Here is a 19,222-nt window from a genome sequence, read left to right as displayed (position 1 = left end):
TCTGGCTCACAGTGCTTTCCAAATATTAAGGATTAATGGGCTACAACATTAAAGCATGATGCACGAAAGAAAATACTGATAAAAAGAATTTCATCAAATTTAAAAATTCTCTGCAAAAGATAAAGACAAGTCAGAAGAAGATACTTGCCTATCATATATCTGATAAAGAATTTGCATCCAAAATACACAGCTGACCCTTGAACACCACCTATTTAAACTGTGCAGGTCTTCTCACACTCAAGTGTTTTTCAGTCATAAATACTATAGTACCACATGATCCCCAGCTGGTAGAATCCACAGGTGCAGAGAAGGAATCTCAGCTGTAGAGGGCTGACTGTAAAATTATACTCGGACGTTTTGACTGCACAATCAGTCCCCCTAAATGCCACCTTGTTCGAGGATCAACTGTATAAAAAACACAAATTTAAAAAAATCTAATATTAAAATGGGCAAAAAAAAAAAAAAAATCCTAAGATCTTCAAGGAAAAGAGAGGGATGGCAAAAAAAAAACCCACACACACACAAAGTGCTCAACATTTCTCGTTCGGAAAATGCAAATTAAAACCACAATGAGACACCACTACGCACATATTAAAATGGTTAAAATCTAAAAACAGACAATAACATGTTGCCAAGGCTTCCCTGGTGGCACCAGTGGCAAAGAACCCACCTGCCAATGCAGGAGACATAAGACGTGGATTCGATCCCTGGGTTGGGAAGATCTCCTGGAGGAGGGCATGGCAATCTAATCCAGTATTCTTGGCTAGAAAATCTCATGGACAGAGGAGCCTGGAGGGCTACAGTCCATGGGGTTGCAAAGAGTCAAACACAACTGAAGCGCATGCACACAAGGATGCAGAACAGCAGGAAGAGGAGGAGGATGTGATGCCATCATCCTTCATTGCTGGTGGAACTGAAAAATGGTACTGCTACTCTGAAAGACAATCTGGCAAGCTCTTATAAAGTTACACACAGACTTACCATAAAACCCAGCTATCATACCCTGGACACTTACCCAAGAGAATTAAAAACTTATGTTCACACAAAAACCTGTACACAAACAGGCTTAGCATTTTTATTCTTAATCACTAAACCTGAAGGCAACCAAGAAGCTCTTCAACAGGGAAACGGATAAACAAACTATGGTACGTCCAAACAATGGAGTACTATTCAGTGGTAAGAAGGACCACATTATCAATTCACACAACAACATAAATGAATCTTGAATGCATTTTGCCAAATGAAAGAATCCAGATTCAAAAGCCTACATACTATACGACTCCATTCAAACGACATTCTGTAGACGCCAAGACTATAGGGGCATACCACACGTCACTGATCGAGAGTGGAAGTGACTGCCTACAAAACAGAGGCAGGAGAAGTTTTAGGGTGATGGGACTATTCTGTAGGACTTTGGGTGATGGATGCATCATTCATTCATCTGTCAAAACCCACAGAAATGTACAAAGAATGAACTTGAATGTATATAAACTGAACATAGTTTTTAAAAATCAGCCAGAATGTCAGAGGACTCCAACATGGAATGCAGACTGTGACAAGCGATTTGCTTGTAACTGAATTACACACATATGACATAACCACACTGAAGTGTCTGTGGGGATGGTGGCAGGAAAGCTGACCTAAGTAAAAGTAGAAAAAAGTCATTCGATTGGAAGCTGTAAAAATATATATACAAAAACAACTGTATGTCAACACTGTGCTCTAGTTATAAACTTGCTTTGGATGGGCAGAGTGGGAATTATAAAATCACTTTGCATGTACACTGAGGTTAAACAAGTAATGGAGGGTGATGAGGGCCAGGCTCTCACTGGTCAGGAGGAGAGTTAGAAACAAGCAAGAAGGAAAGGCTAGAATGAACCCTGCCCTGTGGTACTGGATGAAAGTCAGAGATAGCAGTATGAACATGTTTTCTTAATATACACAGAGGATAAACACAGAAACAATTATTGATATGTATGTATACACTGCATAGGAAACAGTATACAGAATACGTTTTTTTTTTTTTTTAATTTTATAAACGTATTTTACTCTAGATAAATTCATTGTGCATGTGTGCATGCTAAGTCACTTCAGTTGTGTCCAACTCTTTGCAAGCCCATGGTCTGTGGCCTACCAGGCTCCTCTGTCCTTGGGATTTCCCAGGCAAGAATACTGGAATGGGTTGCCATGCCCTGCTCCAGGGGATCTTCCCAACCCAGGGATCAAACCCACATCTCTTACATCTCCTGCACTGCTAGGCAGATTCTTTAACCACTAGCGCCACCTGGGTAACCCAGACACATTCATTACCCTAGTTCTATTCCCCAAGAGAAAACCATGAGACCCCAGTAGCAAGGAGCATTCCCAGACTCAAACCTTGATTTCTAAGCACAGCTCTCCAATAAAGGCAACCAGTGCTCATTGGAGAAATGACTGAATCCAGAGCCAGGGAACACCTTTCAGGACCAGAAAGTGGGAGGTATTTTTTTAAAAAAATTGAAAATTAAAAGGGAAAGGTCATATCGAAGGGACACAAGAAGCTAAAATAAAGGAATTCCTAATGGCCAAAGTTGGAACAATTTGAGTAACAGAATAAACAATGTGCTATTCGATTATAACCCAAAGTATAAAATAAATATCCATGAGTCCACACTACTATAAATACATAAGTCAATGAGGGAGGTACTTCTTTGATGGTCTAGTGGATAAGTTCCAAGCTCAGAAGACAGGGGGCCCAGGCTTGACCCCTGGTCGGGGACATCAGTTCAGTTCAGTTGCTCAGTCATGTCCGACTCTTTGCAACCCAATGCCTGCAGCATGCCAGGCTTCCCTGTCCATCACCAGCTCCCAGAGCTTGCTCAAACTCATGCCCATCAAGTCAGTGATGCCATCCAATCATCTCATCCTCTGTCGTCCCCTTCTCCTGCCTTCAATCTTTCCCAGCATCAGAGTCTTTTCTAAAGAGTCAGTTCTTCCCATCAGGTTGCCAAAGTATTGGAGCTTTAGCTTCAGCATCAGTCCTTCCAATAAATATTCAGGACTGATTTCCTTTTGGATTGACTGGTTTGATATCCTTGCAGTCCAAGGGACTCTCAAGAGTCTTCTCCAACACCACAGTTCAAAAGCATCACTTCTTCAGCACTCAGCTTTCTTTACAGTCCAACTCTCACATCCATACATGACTACTGGAAAAACCATAGCCTTGACTAGACAGACCTTTGTTGGCAAAGTAATGTTTCTGCTTTTTAATATGCTATCTAGGTTGGTCACAGTTTTTTCCCAAGGAGCAAGTGTCTTTTAATTTCATGGTTGCAGTCACCATGTACAGTGATTTTGGAGCCCCCCCAAAATAGAATCTCTATTTCCATTGTTTCCCCATCTATTTGTCAGGAAGTGATGGGACAGGATGCCATGATCTTCATTTTTTGAATGTTGAGTTTTAAGCCAGCTTTTTCACTCTCCTCTTTCACTTTCACGAAGAGGCTCTTTAGTTCCTTTTTGCTTTCTGTCTTAAGGGTGGTGTCATCCGCAGGTCCAAGATTATTGATATTTCTCCTAGTAATCTTGATTCCAGCTTGTGCTTCATCCAGCCCAGCATTTTGCACGATGTACTCTGCATAGAAGTTAAATAAGCAGGGTGACAATATACAGCCCTGATGTACTCCTTTCCTGATTTGGAACCAGTCCATTGTTCCATGTCCAGTTCTAACTGTTGCTTCTTGACCTGCATACAGATTTCTCAGGAGGCAGGTCAGGTGGTCTGGTATTCCCATCTCTTGAAGAATTTTCTGAAGTTTGTTGTGATCCACACAGTCAAAGGTTTTAGCATAGACAAGAAAGCAAAGGAGATGTTTTTCTGGAACTCTCTTGCTTTTTCGATGATCCAACAGATGTTGGCAATTTGACTGCTGGTTCCTCTGCCTTTTCTAAATCCAGCTTGAACATCTGAAGTTCTCCGTTCATGTACTGTTGAAGCCTGGGAACAGGCTTTTTGAGCATTTGAGAATTTTGAGCATTACTTTGCTAGCGTGTGAGATGAGTGCAATTGTGCGGTAGTTTGAGCATTCTTTGGCATTTCCTTTCTTTGGGATTCGAATGAAAACTGACCTTTTCCAGTCCTGTGGCCACTGCTGAGTTTTCCATATTTGCTGGCATATTGAGTGCAGCACTTTCACAGCATCATCTTTTAGGATTTGAAATAGCTCAACTGGAATTCCATCACCTCCACTAGCTTTGTTCATAGTGATGCTTCCTAAGGCCCATTTGACTTCACATTCCAGGATGTCTGGCTCTAGGTGAGTGATCACACCATCATGATTATCTGGGTCGTGAAGATCTTTTTTGTTTAGCTCTTCTGTGTATTCTTGCCACTTCTTCTTAATATCTTCTGCTTCTGTTAGGTCCATACCATTTCTGGGAAAGACTAGAGATCTCTTCAAGAAAATTAGAGATACCAAGGGAACATTTCTTGCAAACCTGGTTAGGGAACTAGATACTAAATGCTGCAAATAACAGTTCACAAGCTGCAATTAAAACTCTGGCATGCCACAACAAAGATCAAAGATCCTGTGTATCACAACTTAAGACTCCATGCAGCCAAATAAAAATGGAATAAATATTTTTTTTAAAAAAATCAATGGGAGAGATGAGATGATCTTACCCATAGAAGAATTCTAAATAATTTATGGAAATGCCCCTTCCAGAAGGTAAAGCATAGTCCCCCTCACCTTCTGAGTGTGGGCTGAACTTACGGACATGTTTCCAAAACACAGAGCAGAAAAAGGAAAAAAAAACAGTAACTTCAGAGAGCAGTGAAAGTTGCTCAGTCGTGTACAACTTTTTGTGATCCCATGGACTATACAGTCCATGGAATTCTCCAGGCCAGAATACTGGAGTGGGTAGCCTTTCCCTTCTCCAGGGGATCTTTCCAACCCAGGGATCGAACCCAGGTCTCCCACATTGCAGGTGGATGCTTTACCAGCTGAGCCACTGACAAATACCACCTTCACTACATGATAAAGGTCAGCATCACCAGCTGTCATGAGGATCTCATGTACTGCCTGAGGCATATGTCAAAACCCTCAGATAGTCCCGGATATGTGATGAGAAGGAGGGCTTTCCCTTGTAATATTCTTTCCAAAAACCTTTTAACCGCAGGGTAGTTATTACAAAACAAACAAAAACAACAGATGCAAGCCCAGATTAGAGACTATTCTATAGGCTACCTGGACAGTGTTCCTCCTAACTGCCATGGTCATGAAAAATAAGGAAAGACTAATAAACTGCACAAATCGGAAGACTAAGAAGACATGACCAAGAAAAGCCATGGGATATGCTGGACTGGATTCTGCAATAGAAAATTAAGGGGAGAACTGGTGAAATCCAAACAAAGTCTAAAATTAATACTAATACCAATATTGCAATGTTCTTAATTTTGACAAGTGTAACACAGTAACTGTATTCCTTTGCTAGGGCTGTTGTAACAAAGTACCACAGACTAAGTCTAGGCTTAAACAGAAATTTACTGTGTGGAGGCTAGAAGGCTGAGATCAAGGTGTCAGCAGGACCAAATCCCCTCTGAAGTCACTAGGGAAGGACCTATTCTAAGCCTCTCTCCTAGCTTCTGATAATTCCTTGGCTTGTCACAGCATAACTCCAATATTCACATGGCATTCTCCTGTGTGTATCTCCAAACTTTCCCTTTATATAAGGACAAGTGGAGGACAGAGGAGCCTGGCATGCTGCAGTCCACGGGGTCACAGAGAGTCAGACATGACTTAGCGACTGAACGACAACGAGGACAACGTAAGGACAAGTGATACTGAATTACTCCAGTAATTCCTACTCCAGTATGACCTCATTTTAACTAAATACATCTGCAGTGACCTGCCTGGCTGTCGGGAGAAGCCATCCACCGCGGGTCCTGAGGTTTCCCTGCACTTTATTGCCATATATGTCATGTATCCAGGAGTCTGACTGCTCTGCCCCTGGGTCATTTCTCAGAGTTGTATTTGCTGTGAGAAACTTTGAAGAAAAGGTAAAGTGTCCCTCTGGGACAGAGAGTAGCTTGCTTACAGCATACTACAAACTGGCAGGCTCCCCCAAATTCAGTACCATTGTCTTGTAATGCAACTCACTGCATATGAACTCATTCATTTGGGCCTTTTGCCACCCCTGTGGGGCTTGGGGAGCAAGGCGAGCCAGTACTAACCTGAAGCTCAATGCTGCTCGCTGGGTCACTAATAATGATGTTCTCTAACTCAAGAGTTTCATATCTTTTCCCAGCATCCATGGAACGCTAACAGGCTAACTACTAGTTACCAGACTAAAACCTATCCCAAACCCTGTCACCTCGCCAGCTTCACTTGCCCCAGCCCGATCACAGACTCCTCCTTCCCTTCAAAAGTAACAACTGCCTTGGTTTTTATGATAAACACAAAGTATACATCCATAAACGTCATCTGTTCATTTTTTAAAAGTGGATGTATCTTTTGAGTCTTAAAATCTCAGGTTCAGCCTCCATCCCTTTGTTTTCTCTACAGTTTGTTGCAGGGGAGGGAGAAGAGCATTTAACCTATAATATTTCCTAGTATGCATTTTGCCAATTGCACACTCATGCTACCCACGTATTTTTAACAGTTGTTCATTCTAGATATTGATTTAGTCAGTCCTCTACTGATCAGCACTGTGTCTAATTTTTTACTGTTGCTATTACAGTGATCTAGGAATATCTTTAAACATGGACTTTCCAGCACTTAGGTGAAGTATTTTTGCAGGACATTTACAGAGGGTCAAACTTCGAACAAAGAATATTACAAAATCTTCTGTTAAAAGCCACTAGAATGATAAAATTAATAAAGGATCCTTTTTCCTATCTGAAAAGTTCATGGCCTTCTTAAAACCTGGAAAGAACTATTGGTGCATTAATCAAAAACATTCAAGCAAAAGGGAAGAAGGGGAAAGGATGAAGTCCTCACTATTAGTGTCTTTTATGCATATGTTAATTCTGCAGGAAAAAAGCTCTTTTCCAAAAATATCTTTAACTTTTAGTTAAAACCTAGAAAAGGTTTCTATGAAAAGAAATTTCTCATAATAGGAAAGATTACAGAGAATGAGAGTCAGAAATGAAATTCACATACAGCCTATATCTGGGGGTGGGGAGGACAACAGCAGGGATAAGGAGAACATCCATTCAATGGAGAAATGTGAAGGAAACTTCTTACAATGTATGGACACCATCAACACACAGCCCTATGCTGATCTGAGTGCGTAAAGCCTGTCAAAATAAAATCCCTGAGACAAAAATAACTTAGAATATCCTCTGCTGGAACGTGGAACTATTATAGCAAAATCCACAGTAACAACATTTCCCAAAGTGTGCAAAAAGATGATTATTGCTGCTTTGTGGAAGGAGAAAATGACCCATGGGCAAATAAGTTTGAGAAAAACTTAAACCAATATAAAGTTTAACTGCTATAAGATTTTCAGTCTTTAATATGCAAATACACAATGTAAACTTTTAAAATACAATGAGCAGATATTTCTCACTTGATTAAAGAACTTTTAAATTTTCATGGAAAAGCTATCTCTTGGGACTTGTATTTTACAGGTTACATTTTGGAAAACACTGTAGAGACTTCATAAACATTGAGAGAAACGAGCCTTTCCTTTGAGGAAGATTGAGTGCCTGACACACAGCAGGTCTCCCACAAATGTTTAATAAGCTGAATGAATAATCCATCATTATATGGATGCAGTCCTACTATAACACAAGCAAATCTCAAATTTCAAGCACATACCTTTCACTATATATAATATCCTCTGGCAGTGAACTAGGTTGCACTCAAAGACATACCCAGGGAGATAGCCTACCTTTTGCAGAGTATGATTTATTTTGACATGTAATCAATTTCCAGCCAATATTGAAGAATGTAATTTAAGTTAACATAACAAAATATGACACCAAAGCACATACAACTAGAAGCATCAAAAAACAATGGCTAAAGGATTACTCAAGCTTCCCTCAATCCTTCCTGCCTTCAGACTGGGTCAGTAAATTCCTCCAGATGGAAATAGTTTAGAGAATCTTTCAAACTGTCCTCCGCTGTGCTCTATTCTCATACCTTTTGTTATATCATCTACTTCCCATCTTCAATTATTACCTCTAAGCAGCTGACTCAAACCTACATCTGTATCTTTACTTTTCCCCAGCCCCAGCCCTTTATTCCAAATGCCTGCTACAATTACAGAAGTACCTACTCAGCACCCCAAACTCAACTTGTTAAAAACCACATTTATCAAGAAATCTCTCTCTGACACACCTGTCTCTCCTCCTCTGTTTCCTCTATCAGGTAAAGGTAACACCATTTTTTCAGTTAAGCAAGCACACAATGTTTGTGTTATCTTTGATTCCTAACTGCTCTCTTCCTCTCTCTGCCAACAACTGGAAGCAGTTACCAAATACTAGAGAAACTATTTCTAAAATGATTCTGCCTATCCATTACTTTCTATTCTCATTACCTTAGCCATACAGCAGTATTATAACTTTCCTTGTTGGCAGACTTTCAGAATTTTTGCCAGATGGTTTATTTGTCACACTGCATTCAGAGAATTTTGCTAAAGCACAGTTCTATCTTGTTACTTCCATGCAGAAATGTTCCATGACTTGGGCCATTAATTTCAAAAACATCCAGATTACATGACCTGGCCTTCAAGTCTCTCCACATCTGATTCCAGGTAAATTCGCCAGACCCACAAGGTCCTTGGTCCTTACCAAGGATACACACAAAGCCCCGAGTGTAATCTCCACTCTCCTATCTCACAGTTCTTTGCACAAGAATAAATATATTGTGTAACAGAAAGAAAACAGATTTTGGAGTCAGATAAACTCAAACATTAGTTTTGCCACTCACAACTACACACCCTCAGACAAGTTTCTCTCAGAACCTCAATTTCTGCATTTGTAATAGAAATCACCTTCAGATAGAGAATAGAATCACCTCTTAGTGTTACTATATGAACTCTCACCACTTCCCATCTCTAACCATTTGAAACCCTAACCACGCTTCAAGGCTCAGATCAAATAAATGGTTTCTCTCCACTTAGCTTTCACTGGATACAAAGTCAATATCACTCTATCTCATCTTTGTTCACACCTCTAATTCATCTGGCCTTTTTACATTACATTATTCGCATATATTTCTACCTCTTTAATTAGATTATTCATTTCTTAGTCAGGAATTGTCTTTTTCATAATAATGTTCCTAACTGCTTTGTCAAGTTCTTTACATACACAAAGCAAACATTTAATGTATGTCTTTTCAAAAGGCATAGACTATAAATCGGTTGATACTGATTCTATATCATCTGGACATACAGAATACGAACATGATTGCTGTCATGGAAGTGACATGTGCAGTATCAATTCATGCAGTCCAATCAGCATGCCTTCATACTGAAAAGAACTACTTTCTGAAGGAAAAAGTTTTTTACATGTCCAGGTCAAACTTATGTGGAAAAAAATGAGCTTCTGCATTTTAAATGCTGTATACGAGTTTTAAATATAACATTATAAACATTCATTCAGCCTATGAATATAAGGAAGACCTCATTAATAGGTCCCACTAACTTGCATTAGCTTGACAAATCCCATCTGAAGAGATGCAGAACCATGACCTCCTTTCCAGGTTAAGTTCAGTCACTCAGTCATGTCTGACTCTTTGCGACCCCATGGACTGCAGCACGCCAGGCTTCCCTGTCCATCAACAACTCCCAGAGCTTGCTCAAACTCATGTCCATTGAGTAGGTGATGCCATCCAACCACCTCATCCTCTGTCATCTCCTTCTCTTCCTGCCTTCAATCTTTCCCAGAATCAGGGTCTTTTCTAATGAGTCTTTTCTACAATTCTTCACATCAGGTGGCCAAAGTATTGCAGCTTCAGCATCAGTCCTTCCTATGAATATTCAGGACTGATTTCCTTTAGGATTGACTGGTTTGATTTCCTTGCAGTCCAAGGAACTCTCAAGAGTCTTCTCCAACACCACAGTTTAAAAGCATCAATTCTCTGGCACTCAGCCTTCTTTATGGTCCAACTCCCATATCCACATGCGACTACTGGAAAAACCATATCTTTGACTAGATGGACCTTTGTCAGCAAAGTAATGTCTTTGCTTTTTAATACGCTGTCTAGGTTGGTCATAGCTTTTCTTCCAAGGAGTAACAGTCTTTTAATTTCACGGCTGCAGTCACCATCTGCAGTGATTTTGGAGCCTAGTAGACAATGACTTTGCACAGTATGTAACAGCTGAGACTGCTTATGGTACTGTGCATGCACATCATGAGGTACTCACTTGGTCGCAGGCTAGTGTGTGCAGTACACCTGTATGAGCTTCACCATGAAAGCCCCAGCTGCTGCTGCTGCATCAGGGCTAGACTGGAGCGACATCATGGTTATGTTATGTGAGGCTATGCTATGGCTATGTCACAGCTGTGTTTTGGTTATGTTACGGCTGCTGCATCAGCCAGAAGAGAGGCTGTGTTATGGCTGCCGTGCCAGCTGGGAGAGAATAAATGAGTCCGCAGTTCCTAGGGCTCCTTGAGCCTCCTTCCAGTCTCTTAGCTTGTGCCTTGAATACCCTGGGTTCAGCAAACACTGCGGACAGTGTGAACAGCAAGATAGCCACCAAATGCATTTACCACAAACATCCACAAATGTCTGATTTTGAGGTTTCAGAACTACAGATGACAGGTCTATAGTTATCTATCCCATATGACTATGAGAATCAACTGAACTATTAATAATAAGTATCAGTACTTGGAATAGCACCTGGCATACCATAAGTGCTACATCAGAGGGACTTGTCATTTTTATGTGCAAGGTGCTTGTCAGGTTGTATGAGAGGGTGTCTTAGCCCATTCAGGCTGCTATAACAAAAGTACCAGAGACTGTGTAGCTTATACAGCATTTGACTCTCACAATTCCGGAGGCTGGGAAGTCAAGATCAAGCTGCCTGCAGATTCAGAGTCTGGTGAGGTCTCACTTCCCAGTTCACAGTCAGTGGCTGTCTTCTCACTGCATCCTCCCACAGAAGGCAGAAGAGGGGAGGGAGCTCTCTGGTGTTTCCCTTATAAAGGTGCTGATTCACTCATGAGAGCTCTGCCTTCCCGACCTAATCACCTCTTAAAAGCCCCATCTCCAAATATCAACACACTGGCAATTAGATTTCAACATATGAATTTGGGGGGACAGATTCAGTCAATAGTGGAGATATACAAAAATGAATAAAAATCATTTCTTCCTTACAACATGATAAACTAAGACCATCTAAGCTCTGGAAGGGTACTATTAGTACAATAGTAGGTAACATGTATTAAATGATTATTATATGCCAAGCACTGTTAGATTTTTAAATGAATTATTTATTATTCATAAGCACTCTAAGGTGAATACTAATATCCCTCTTTTTAAAATATCAATAAAGGAGGCTGAGAGAGATCAAGTAATCTGCCCAAGATTAAGTAGTAGACCCATTATTTAAACCTAAGCATTCTGACCTGAAGATTCATCCTCTTATCTATAACCTTATGCCACCTCCTACAAGTTATATGTGTCAAATTTGACACTATAAAATTGGGAGCCACAGTGTATCATGGCCAACAAAATCTGCCAGTATTTTTCTACTTCCTTAACAATGACATTTTAAATTACCCATCATAATCTAATAATGCCAGCAAAACAAAGTCCAAACTTACCAAATGCTGCAGTATGATATTAGTCCTTTTATACGAATTAAACCTGAAACAGATGTAGAATACAATGAACACAGTAATGTGGGTAGTCATGTTTCAATGTATAAATACTACATTCCCTTATGCTTGCTTTAGCTTCTTTGAACAAAAGTTTAAACAAAAAGTTAGAACAAAAAGTTTAAAAAAAAAAGTTTCATTCTCATTCATTGTGGTATGAACACAAAACAACACAGCCACTTTCAAGGAAAGTTTGGTAGTTTCTTAAAAAACTAAACATACTCTCATCATATGACCCAGCTATTGCACTCCTTGGTGTTTACCCAAATGAGCTGAAAACTTATGTCCACCTACACGTGAATGTTGATGATAGCTTTATTCATATTAGCCAAAACGTGGATGTAACAAAGAGGTCCTTCAGTAACTGAACGGATAAACAAACTGTGGTAAATATACACAGTGAAATACTACTCAGCAATAAAAAGAAACAACGCAACTCCATAAAAAAACAAAAAACAGAGAAGAACCTTAAATATACACTGCTAAGCAAAAGCAGTGAATCTGAAAAGGCTATATATTGTGATTCCAAGCATACGACATTCTGGAAAGGATACAGACATTGTGTGTCCTAACACAACAAAATAGGGCCCATATTTTGTTTGACGCTCCTCCTAAATGATTCCAAAGTTCAGACAAGTTGTCATTAAAATCAATACTTCATAAAAATTAACCTGAAGTGACAGATTCTAGCTTTAGGAGTATTTCTAAAATAAATTTCATATAGACTTTTAAAATCTGAACTATACTTACCCTAAAGCACCATTTCTAAAATTTTTTTCAACTTAATTCAAAAACTTCCAAAAAGAAAAATTAAGTAACAAAAAAATTAAGTGCTAATTTCTTTAGATCCAGAATAACACTGAACTCCTTTTTATTTCATTAATATTTATTTGGCTGTGCCAGTTCTTGGTTGAGGCATGTGGGAGCTAGTTTCCTCATTAGGAATCAAATCCAGGCCCCCTGCATTGGGAATCCAGGAGTCTTAGCCACTTGATCACAGAGAAGTCCCCCCGAAATAACTCTGAATTCCTTAATGTTGTTGTTTAGTCACTAAGTCATGTCTGACTCTTTGCAACCCCATGGGCTGTAGCCCACCAGGCCTCTCTGTCCATGGGACTTCCCAGGCAAGAATACTGGAGTGGGTTGCCATTTCCTTCTCCAGAATTCTTTAATGGCCAGTACCCAAATGCCACTTCAAGGCTAATGCTGCCAGACTGGCAAGTTTTATGTAATAATTGAAGGACTACCTGTAGCATAAAGAATAAACAGAAGTACAAGGCCTGGTTTCAAATCCCAGTTTTATTGATGAGAGAGAATTTTATTTGGGACTTCCCTGTTGGTCCAGTGATTAAGGCTCTGGGCTTCCACTGCAGGAGGCGTGGGTTCCACACCTGGTTGGGAAGCTAAGATCCCACGTGCTGTGTGATGTGGCCAAAAAAATTGTTTTATTTAAAAGTCAGAAAGACGGGGAAAAAGTCAGAAAGATGAAAATGAGTATCATATAATATTGCTTATATGTAGAATCTAGAAAAATGGTACAAATGAACTTATTAGCAAAACAGAAATAGAGTCGCAGATGCCAAGAATATTATGGCTACAGCGGGGATGGGGGACGAATTGAGACACTGGGATTGACATACGCACTACTATATATAAAAGAGATAACTAATGAGAACCTCCTATTTAGCACAGGGTTAGCTCAATGATCTGTGGTGACTTGAATGGGAAGGAACTCTATAAAAGAGTAAATATGTTTATATGTATAAATGATGTACTTTGCTGTACAGCAGAAACTAACACAACATTGTAAAGCAACTATATTTCAATAAAAAAAAATTTTTTTTAAAGGAAACTAACCCAAATTTCTTCCACCATTCCAATAGTGAAAATTCAAGTCCACACTAAAGGGGGAAAGGTGAATAAATCAATGAAGCTCAAAAAAAATTTATTTCATTTGAAGAAAGTTACTGTGGCTCAGATCATGAACTGCTTATTGCCAAATTCAGACTTAAATTGAAGAAAGTAGGGAAAACCACTAGGCCATTCAGGTATGACCTAGATCAAATCCCTTATGAGTATACAGTAGAAGTGACAAATAGATTTAAGGGACTAGATCTGATAGACAGAGTGCCTGATGAACTATGGACAGAGGTTCGTGACATTGTACAGGAGACAGGAATCAAGACAATCCCCATGGAAAAGAAATGCAAAAAAGCAAAATGGCTGTCTGAGGAGGCCTTACAGATAGCTGGGAAGAGAAGAGAAGCGAAAAGCAAAGGAGAAAAGGAAAGATATTCCCATCTGAATGCAGAGTTCCAAAGAATAGCAAGGAGAGATAAGAAAGCTTTCCTCAGCGATCGATGCAAAGAAGTACAGGAAAACAACAGATTGGGAAAGACTAGAGATCTCTTCAAGAAAATTAGAGATACCAAAGGAACATTTCATGCAAAGATAGGCTCGATAAAGGACAGAAATGGTATGGACCTAACAGAAGCAGAAGATATTAAGAAGAGGTGGCAAGAATACACAGAAGAACTGTACAAAAAAGATCTTCACGACCCAGATAATCATGATGGTGTGATCACTCACCTAGAGCCAGACATCCTGGAATGTGAAGTCAAGTGGGCCTTAGAAAGCATCAATACGAACAAAGCTAGTGGAGGTGATGGAATTCCAGTTGAGCTATTTCAAATCCTGAAAGATGATGCTGTGAAAGTGCTGCACTCGATATGCCAGCAAATTTGGAAAACTCAGCAGTGGCCACAGGACTGGAAAAGGTCAGTTTTCATTCGAATCCCAAAGACAGGAAATGCCAAAGAATGCTCAAACTACCGCACAATTGCACTCATCTCACATGCTAGTAAAGTAATGCTCAAAATTCTCCAAGCCAGGCTTCAGCAATACGTGAACCGTGAACTTCCAGATGTTCAAGCTGGTTTTAGAAAAGGCAGAGGAACCAGAGATCAAATTGCCAACATCCGCTGGATCATCGAAAAAGCAAGAGAGTTCTAGAAAAACATCTATTTCTGTTTTATTGACTATGCCAAAGCCTTTGACTGTGTGGATCACAATAAACTGTGGAAAATTCTGAAAGAGATGGGAATACCAGACCATCTGACCTGTCTCTTGAGAAACCTGTATGCAGGTCAGGAAGCAACAGTTAGAACTGGACATGGAACAACAGACTTGTTCCAAATAGGAAAAGGAGTACGTCAAGGCTGTACATTGTCACCCTGCTTATTTAACTTCTATGCAGAATACATCATGAGAAACGCTCAGCTGGAAGAAACACAAGCTGGAATCAAGATTGCCGGGAGAAATATCAATAACCTCAGATATGCAGATGACACCACCCTCATGGCAGAAAGTGAAGAAGAACTGAAGAGCCTCTTGATGAAAGTGAAAGAGGAGAGTGAATCAGTTGGCTTAAAGCTCAACGTTCAGAAAACTAAGGTCATGGCATCTGGCCCAATCACTTCATGGGAAATAGATGGGGAAACAGTGGAAACAGTGAGAGACTTTATTTTTGGGGGGCTCCAAAATCACTGCTGATGGTGATTGCAGCCATGAAATTAAAAGACGCTTACTCCTTGGAAGGAAGGTTATGGCCAACCTAGACAGCATATTTAAAAGCAGAGACATTACTTTGCCAACAAAAGTCCATCTAGTCAAGGCTATGGTTTTTCCAGTGGTCATGTATAGATGTGAGAGTTGGACGGTGAAGAAAGCTGAGCGCCAAAGAATTGATGCTTTTGAAGTGTGGTGTTGGAGAAGACTCTTGACAGTCCCTTGGACTGCAAGGAGATCCAATCAATCCATCCTAAAGGAGATCAATCCTGGGTGTTCATTGGAAGGACTGATGTTGAAGCTGAAACTCCAATACTTTGGCCACCTCATGTGAAGAGTTGACTCATTGGAAAAGACCCTGATGCTGGGTAGGATTAGGGGCAGGAGGAAAAGGGGACGACAGAGGATGAGATGGTTGGATGGCATCACTGACTCGATGGACATGGGTTTGGGTAAACTCCAGGAGTTGGTGATGGACAGGGAGGCCTGGCATGCTGTAATTCATGGGGTCGCAAAGAGTCGGACACGACTGAGCGACTGAACTGAACTGAATATAAACCTATAAAACGTCAGTTCAAATCACTGTGTATCACATTTACAGGTCAAAAAAATCTCTGGACCAATTACTATAAAGCAAAATAGAAAACAAACTTAAGTACAACTAAGTTCCCTGCCAGATTCTATATAATCATATTACTTCTGTATGTTCCAACTTATACTCAACTATTATTTAATATCTGGTATTAACTTTTATAACTCAAAAATGTATCTGCATGTTCAGTCTCCAAGTAATTCTGAATTTACGATCTTCATATTGCTTCCTATTGGCTCCAAGAGTGCCATCTGGTGGAAGGGAAGAGGCGTGCACATCCCAGCTGCTGCTAATTCACTAATTCACTTTGTAAGGCTTACTTCCTTCACATGATGGTCAACTCTGCTGCTAGCAACTGCTGCTACTGCTAAGTCGCTTCAGTCGTGTCCGATTCTGTGCGATCCCATAGATGGCAGCCCACCAAGCTCCCCCATCCCTGGAATTCTCCAGGCAAGAACACTGGAGTGGGTTGCCATTTCCTTCTCCAAAGCATGAAAGTGAAAAGTGAAAGTGAAGTCGCTCAGTTGTGTCCGACTCTTTGCAGCCCCATGGACTGCAGCCTACCAGGCTCCTCCATCCATGGGATTTTCCAGGCAAGAGTACTGGAGTGGGGTGCCATTGCCTTCTCCAGCAGTTGTTCCAAAAGTGGTTCCTGGGCCTACATCATCAGTTTACCTGGGAACATGGTAGAAATGCAAATACTTGACCCCATCCCGCACCTACTGCATCAGACACTGTGCGGAAAGGCTCAGAAACCTATGTTTTAACAAACCCTCTGGGTGATCCTGATACATGCTAAGGTTAAAAACAACTAAGAAGAATGAGAAACTTATCATTTAGATTTTTGATTATCAAAAAGAAAGCACACATGGGCTTACAAAATTAACTTTCAGTGAACCTGTTTAAGATGACCATACAATAAAAATAGTGCTTAATGAAGATTATTACAGCAGAAGTAGGCAAAGTAGAATGTGAATAGAATAGAAGATCAAGTCCAAGGCCAAGTAATTCAGACAGGAACTGATGCAGAGCAACTGTGGAAACAAAAGCATGATTTACGGAGTTATTTTCAAGTAAAACTCAACGGAAAAGAAAAAGAATTATGCCAAAAATGACCCCAAGATTTCAAGCCAGGAGAATCAGGAGAAATAGGTACTGAAAATCTTGGAAAGGAAACTAGTTGGTTTGTAGGATGAAATATGAATTCCATTTTTAATTTCTTGAGTTTGTAACAGTATAAGTAAAAATATTCAACAGTGAGTGGAGAAGAGACCGGAGTTTGAAAGAAAAGTTAGCTAAAGACATGTCAACAAGTCACATGCATATGGGGAATAAATTACAAAGTTGCAGCTGAAACCTGTGGCCTGATGACTGCCTGTGCCTACAAATGTGTTGTATGGTAACCAGGATTTTAAATGACAAAGATTTTTAAAATCAAGAGATTTCACTTAAAAATGCAGTTTTCCAGCCTTTCCAGAAATATTGATAGTTATGGAAACCCTGGGCCTAGGTTTCACAATGGCAACAATACCCAGGATAAAGCTGAAAAGCTGCCTGAAAAAGCTGAAAAGCTGCCTCCTTGAGACAGAGGGCTCTCTATTGCTCACTTGTTGTTTAGTCACTAAGTCATGTCTGACCCTTTGCGGCCCCAGGGACTGTAGCCCACCAGGCTCCTCTGTCTCTGAGATTTCCCAGGCAAGAATACTGGAGTGGATTGCCATTTCTTTCTCCAGGGAACTTCCCAACCCAGGATCGAACTCACGTCTCCTGCACTGGCAGGCAGATCCCTTACTGCTGAGCCACCAGGTAAGCCCCCTCCATTGCTCACTAGTTCCCGGCTCATCCTCACTGCTGCCACCAGCCAGCACCACTCAATGCTTCTATCTGAGCACCTGCATTTGAGTTTGTGACTCAGCATAGAAAGGGGCTACAGTCCATGGGGTCCTTCCTTCAATGGAAGGACTGATGCTGAAGCTGAAGCTCCAATACTTTGGCCACCTGATTCAAAGAGCTAACTCACTGAAAAAGACACTGATGCTGGGAAAGATTGAAGGCAGGAGGAGAACGGGACAACAGAGGATGAGATGGATGGATGGTATCACCGACTGGATGGACATGAGTTTGAGTTAACTCTGGGAGTCGGACACGACTGAGCGACTAAAACTTTCACTTTCAGCATAGAAAAAACATAACTGAATCAAGTATTGAGTCTTCAGAAACAACTACATAGAAGTAAAGAGAGGTAGACCAAGAAGCAAACCAAAAGAATACAGTTCAGCAGACCACAGAGGAGATGCAGAAGGGAATGAGTATTACTAACAACTTAAGGAATCAGTCTCTTTGAAGAGGCTCCCTGATCGCCCATTCCTTCTAAACCTGGTCCTCTTTTCCTTTAAGACACTTATCCCCAGAGTTGATAACTATTACTTTTGTTTAAATATCTGTTTCTCATCTGATCTCTTTGGACTTCAAGGACCTGAAGTAAGAAATAATAAGAACAAGTAGTCTAGTTCGGCCACTGGATAATAGAAGTGCCTAGAATACTATCTCCCAGGAGCTGGTAACAGAACAGTAAGTACCATTGAATTCATGAAGTAAACTGGGGCCAAATCTTTGAAACCCAGGCTGGGAAGCTTTTATTTAATTCCATAGATAAGAGGACAACCTCTAAAAGCTTCTGAGCAGAGAAATGGATGGCACTGAAGTAAACTTTAGCAAGATTAATATGGCAGCCATGTGCAGAACCTATTCAAATTGCAAACAGATGAGAGAGAAATCAGCAGTCACGTACGGATTCGAGAGTTGGATCATAAAGAAGGCTGAGTGCCGAAGAATTGATGCTTTTCATATGTAGTGCTGGAGAAGACTCTTGAGAGTCCCTTGGACAGCAAGGAGATCAAACCAGTCAATCCTAAAGTAAATCAACCCTGAATATTCATTGGAAGACTGATGCTGAAGCTCCAATCCTCTGGCAACCTGATGCGAAGAGCTGACTCACCATAAAAGACCCTGATACTGGGAAAGATTGAGGGCAGGAGGAGAAGGGGACGACAGAGGATGAGCTGATTGGATGGCATCACTGACTCAATGGACATGAGTTTGAGTAAATACGGGAAGATGGTGAAGGACAGGGAAGTATGGTGAGCTGCAGTCTAGGGGGTCGCAAAAAGTCAGACACGACTTGGCGACTGAACAAGAGATAACTAAAGTTTCCACAAAATGAACGCGTGATAAGGTCATGAGAAGAGTGGTCAAAT

At 40.6% G+C, this 19,222-nt stretch overlaps 1 protein-coding gene across 17 annotated transcripts in view; it reads right to left on the bottom strand.

The window, feature by feature from the left end:
- Positions 1 to 19,222, bottom strand: part of HIBCH (3-hydroxyisobutyryl-CoA hydrolase) — a 119,083-nt gene that overhangs the window by 76,813 nt on the left and 23,048 nt on the right. For 10 of the 17 annotated variants that reach the window (XM_081579297.1, XM_081579289.1, XM_081579288.1 and 7 more), the window contains one exon: positions 11,753 to 11,795. The exons of 5 other annotated variants lie outside the window; for them this stretch is intronic. Coding sequence is in view for 5 of the 12 variants with exons in the window: in XM_081579289.1 (XP_081435415.1) it covers positions 11,753 to 11,795 (43 nt within the window). In the remaining 7 variants the exon portion in view is untranslated. Of the gene's footprint in view, positions 1 to 148; positions 406 to 11,752; positions 11,796 to 19,222 lie in introns of all 17 variants that reach the window. 2 more of the 17 variants (XM_081579293.1, XM_081579299.1) reach the window with 2 other exon arrangements.

This window comes from Giraffa tippelskirchi, chromosome 3 (genome assembly GCF_054371585.1).
Source record: "Giraffa tippelskirchi isolate mGirTip1 chromosome 3, T2T-mGirTip1v1.2.pri, whole genome shotgun sequence".
NCBI lineage: Eukaryota > Metazoa > Chordata > Mammalia > Artiodactyla > Giraffidae > Giraffa > Giraffa tippelskirchi.
The sequence above is the reverse complement of the archived record's forward strand: the minus strand, read 5'-3'. Positions and strand labels throughout refer to the sequence as shown.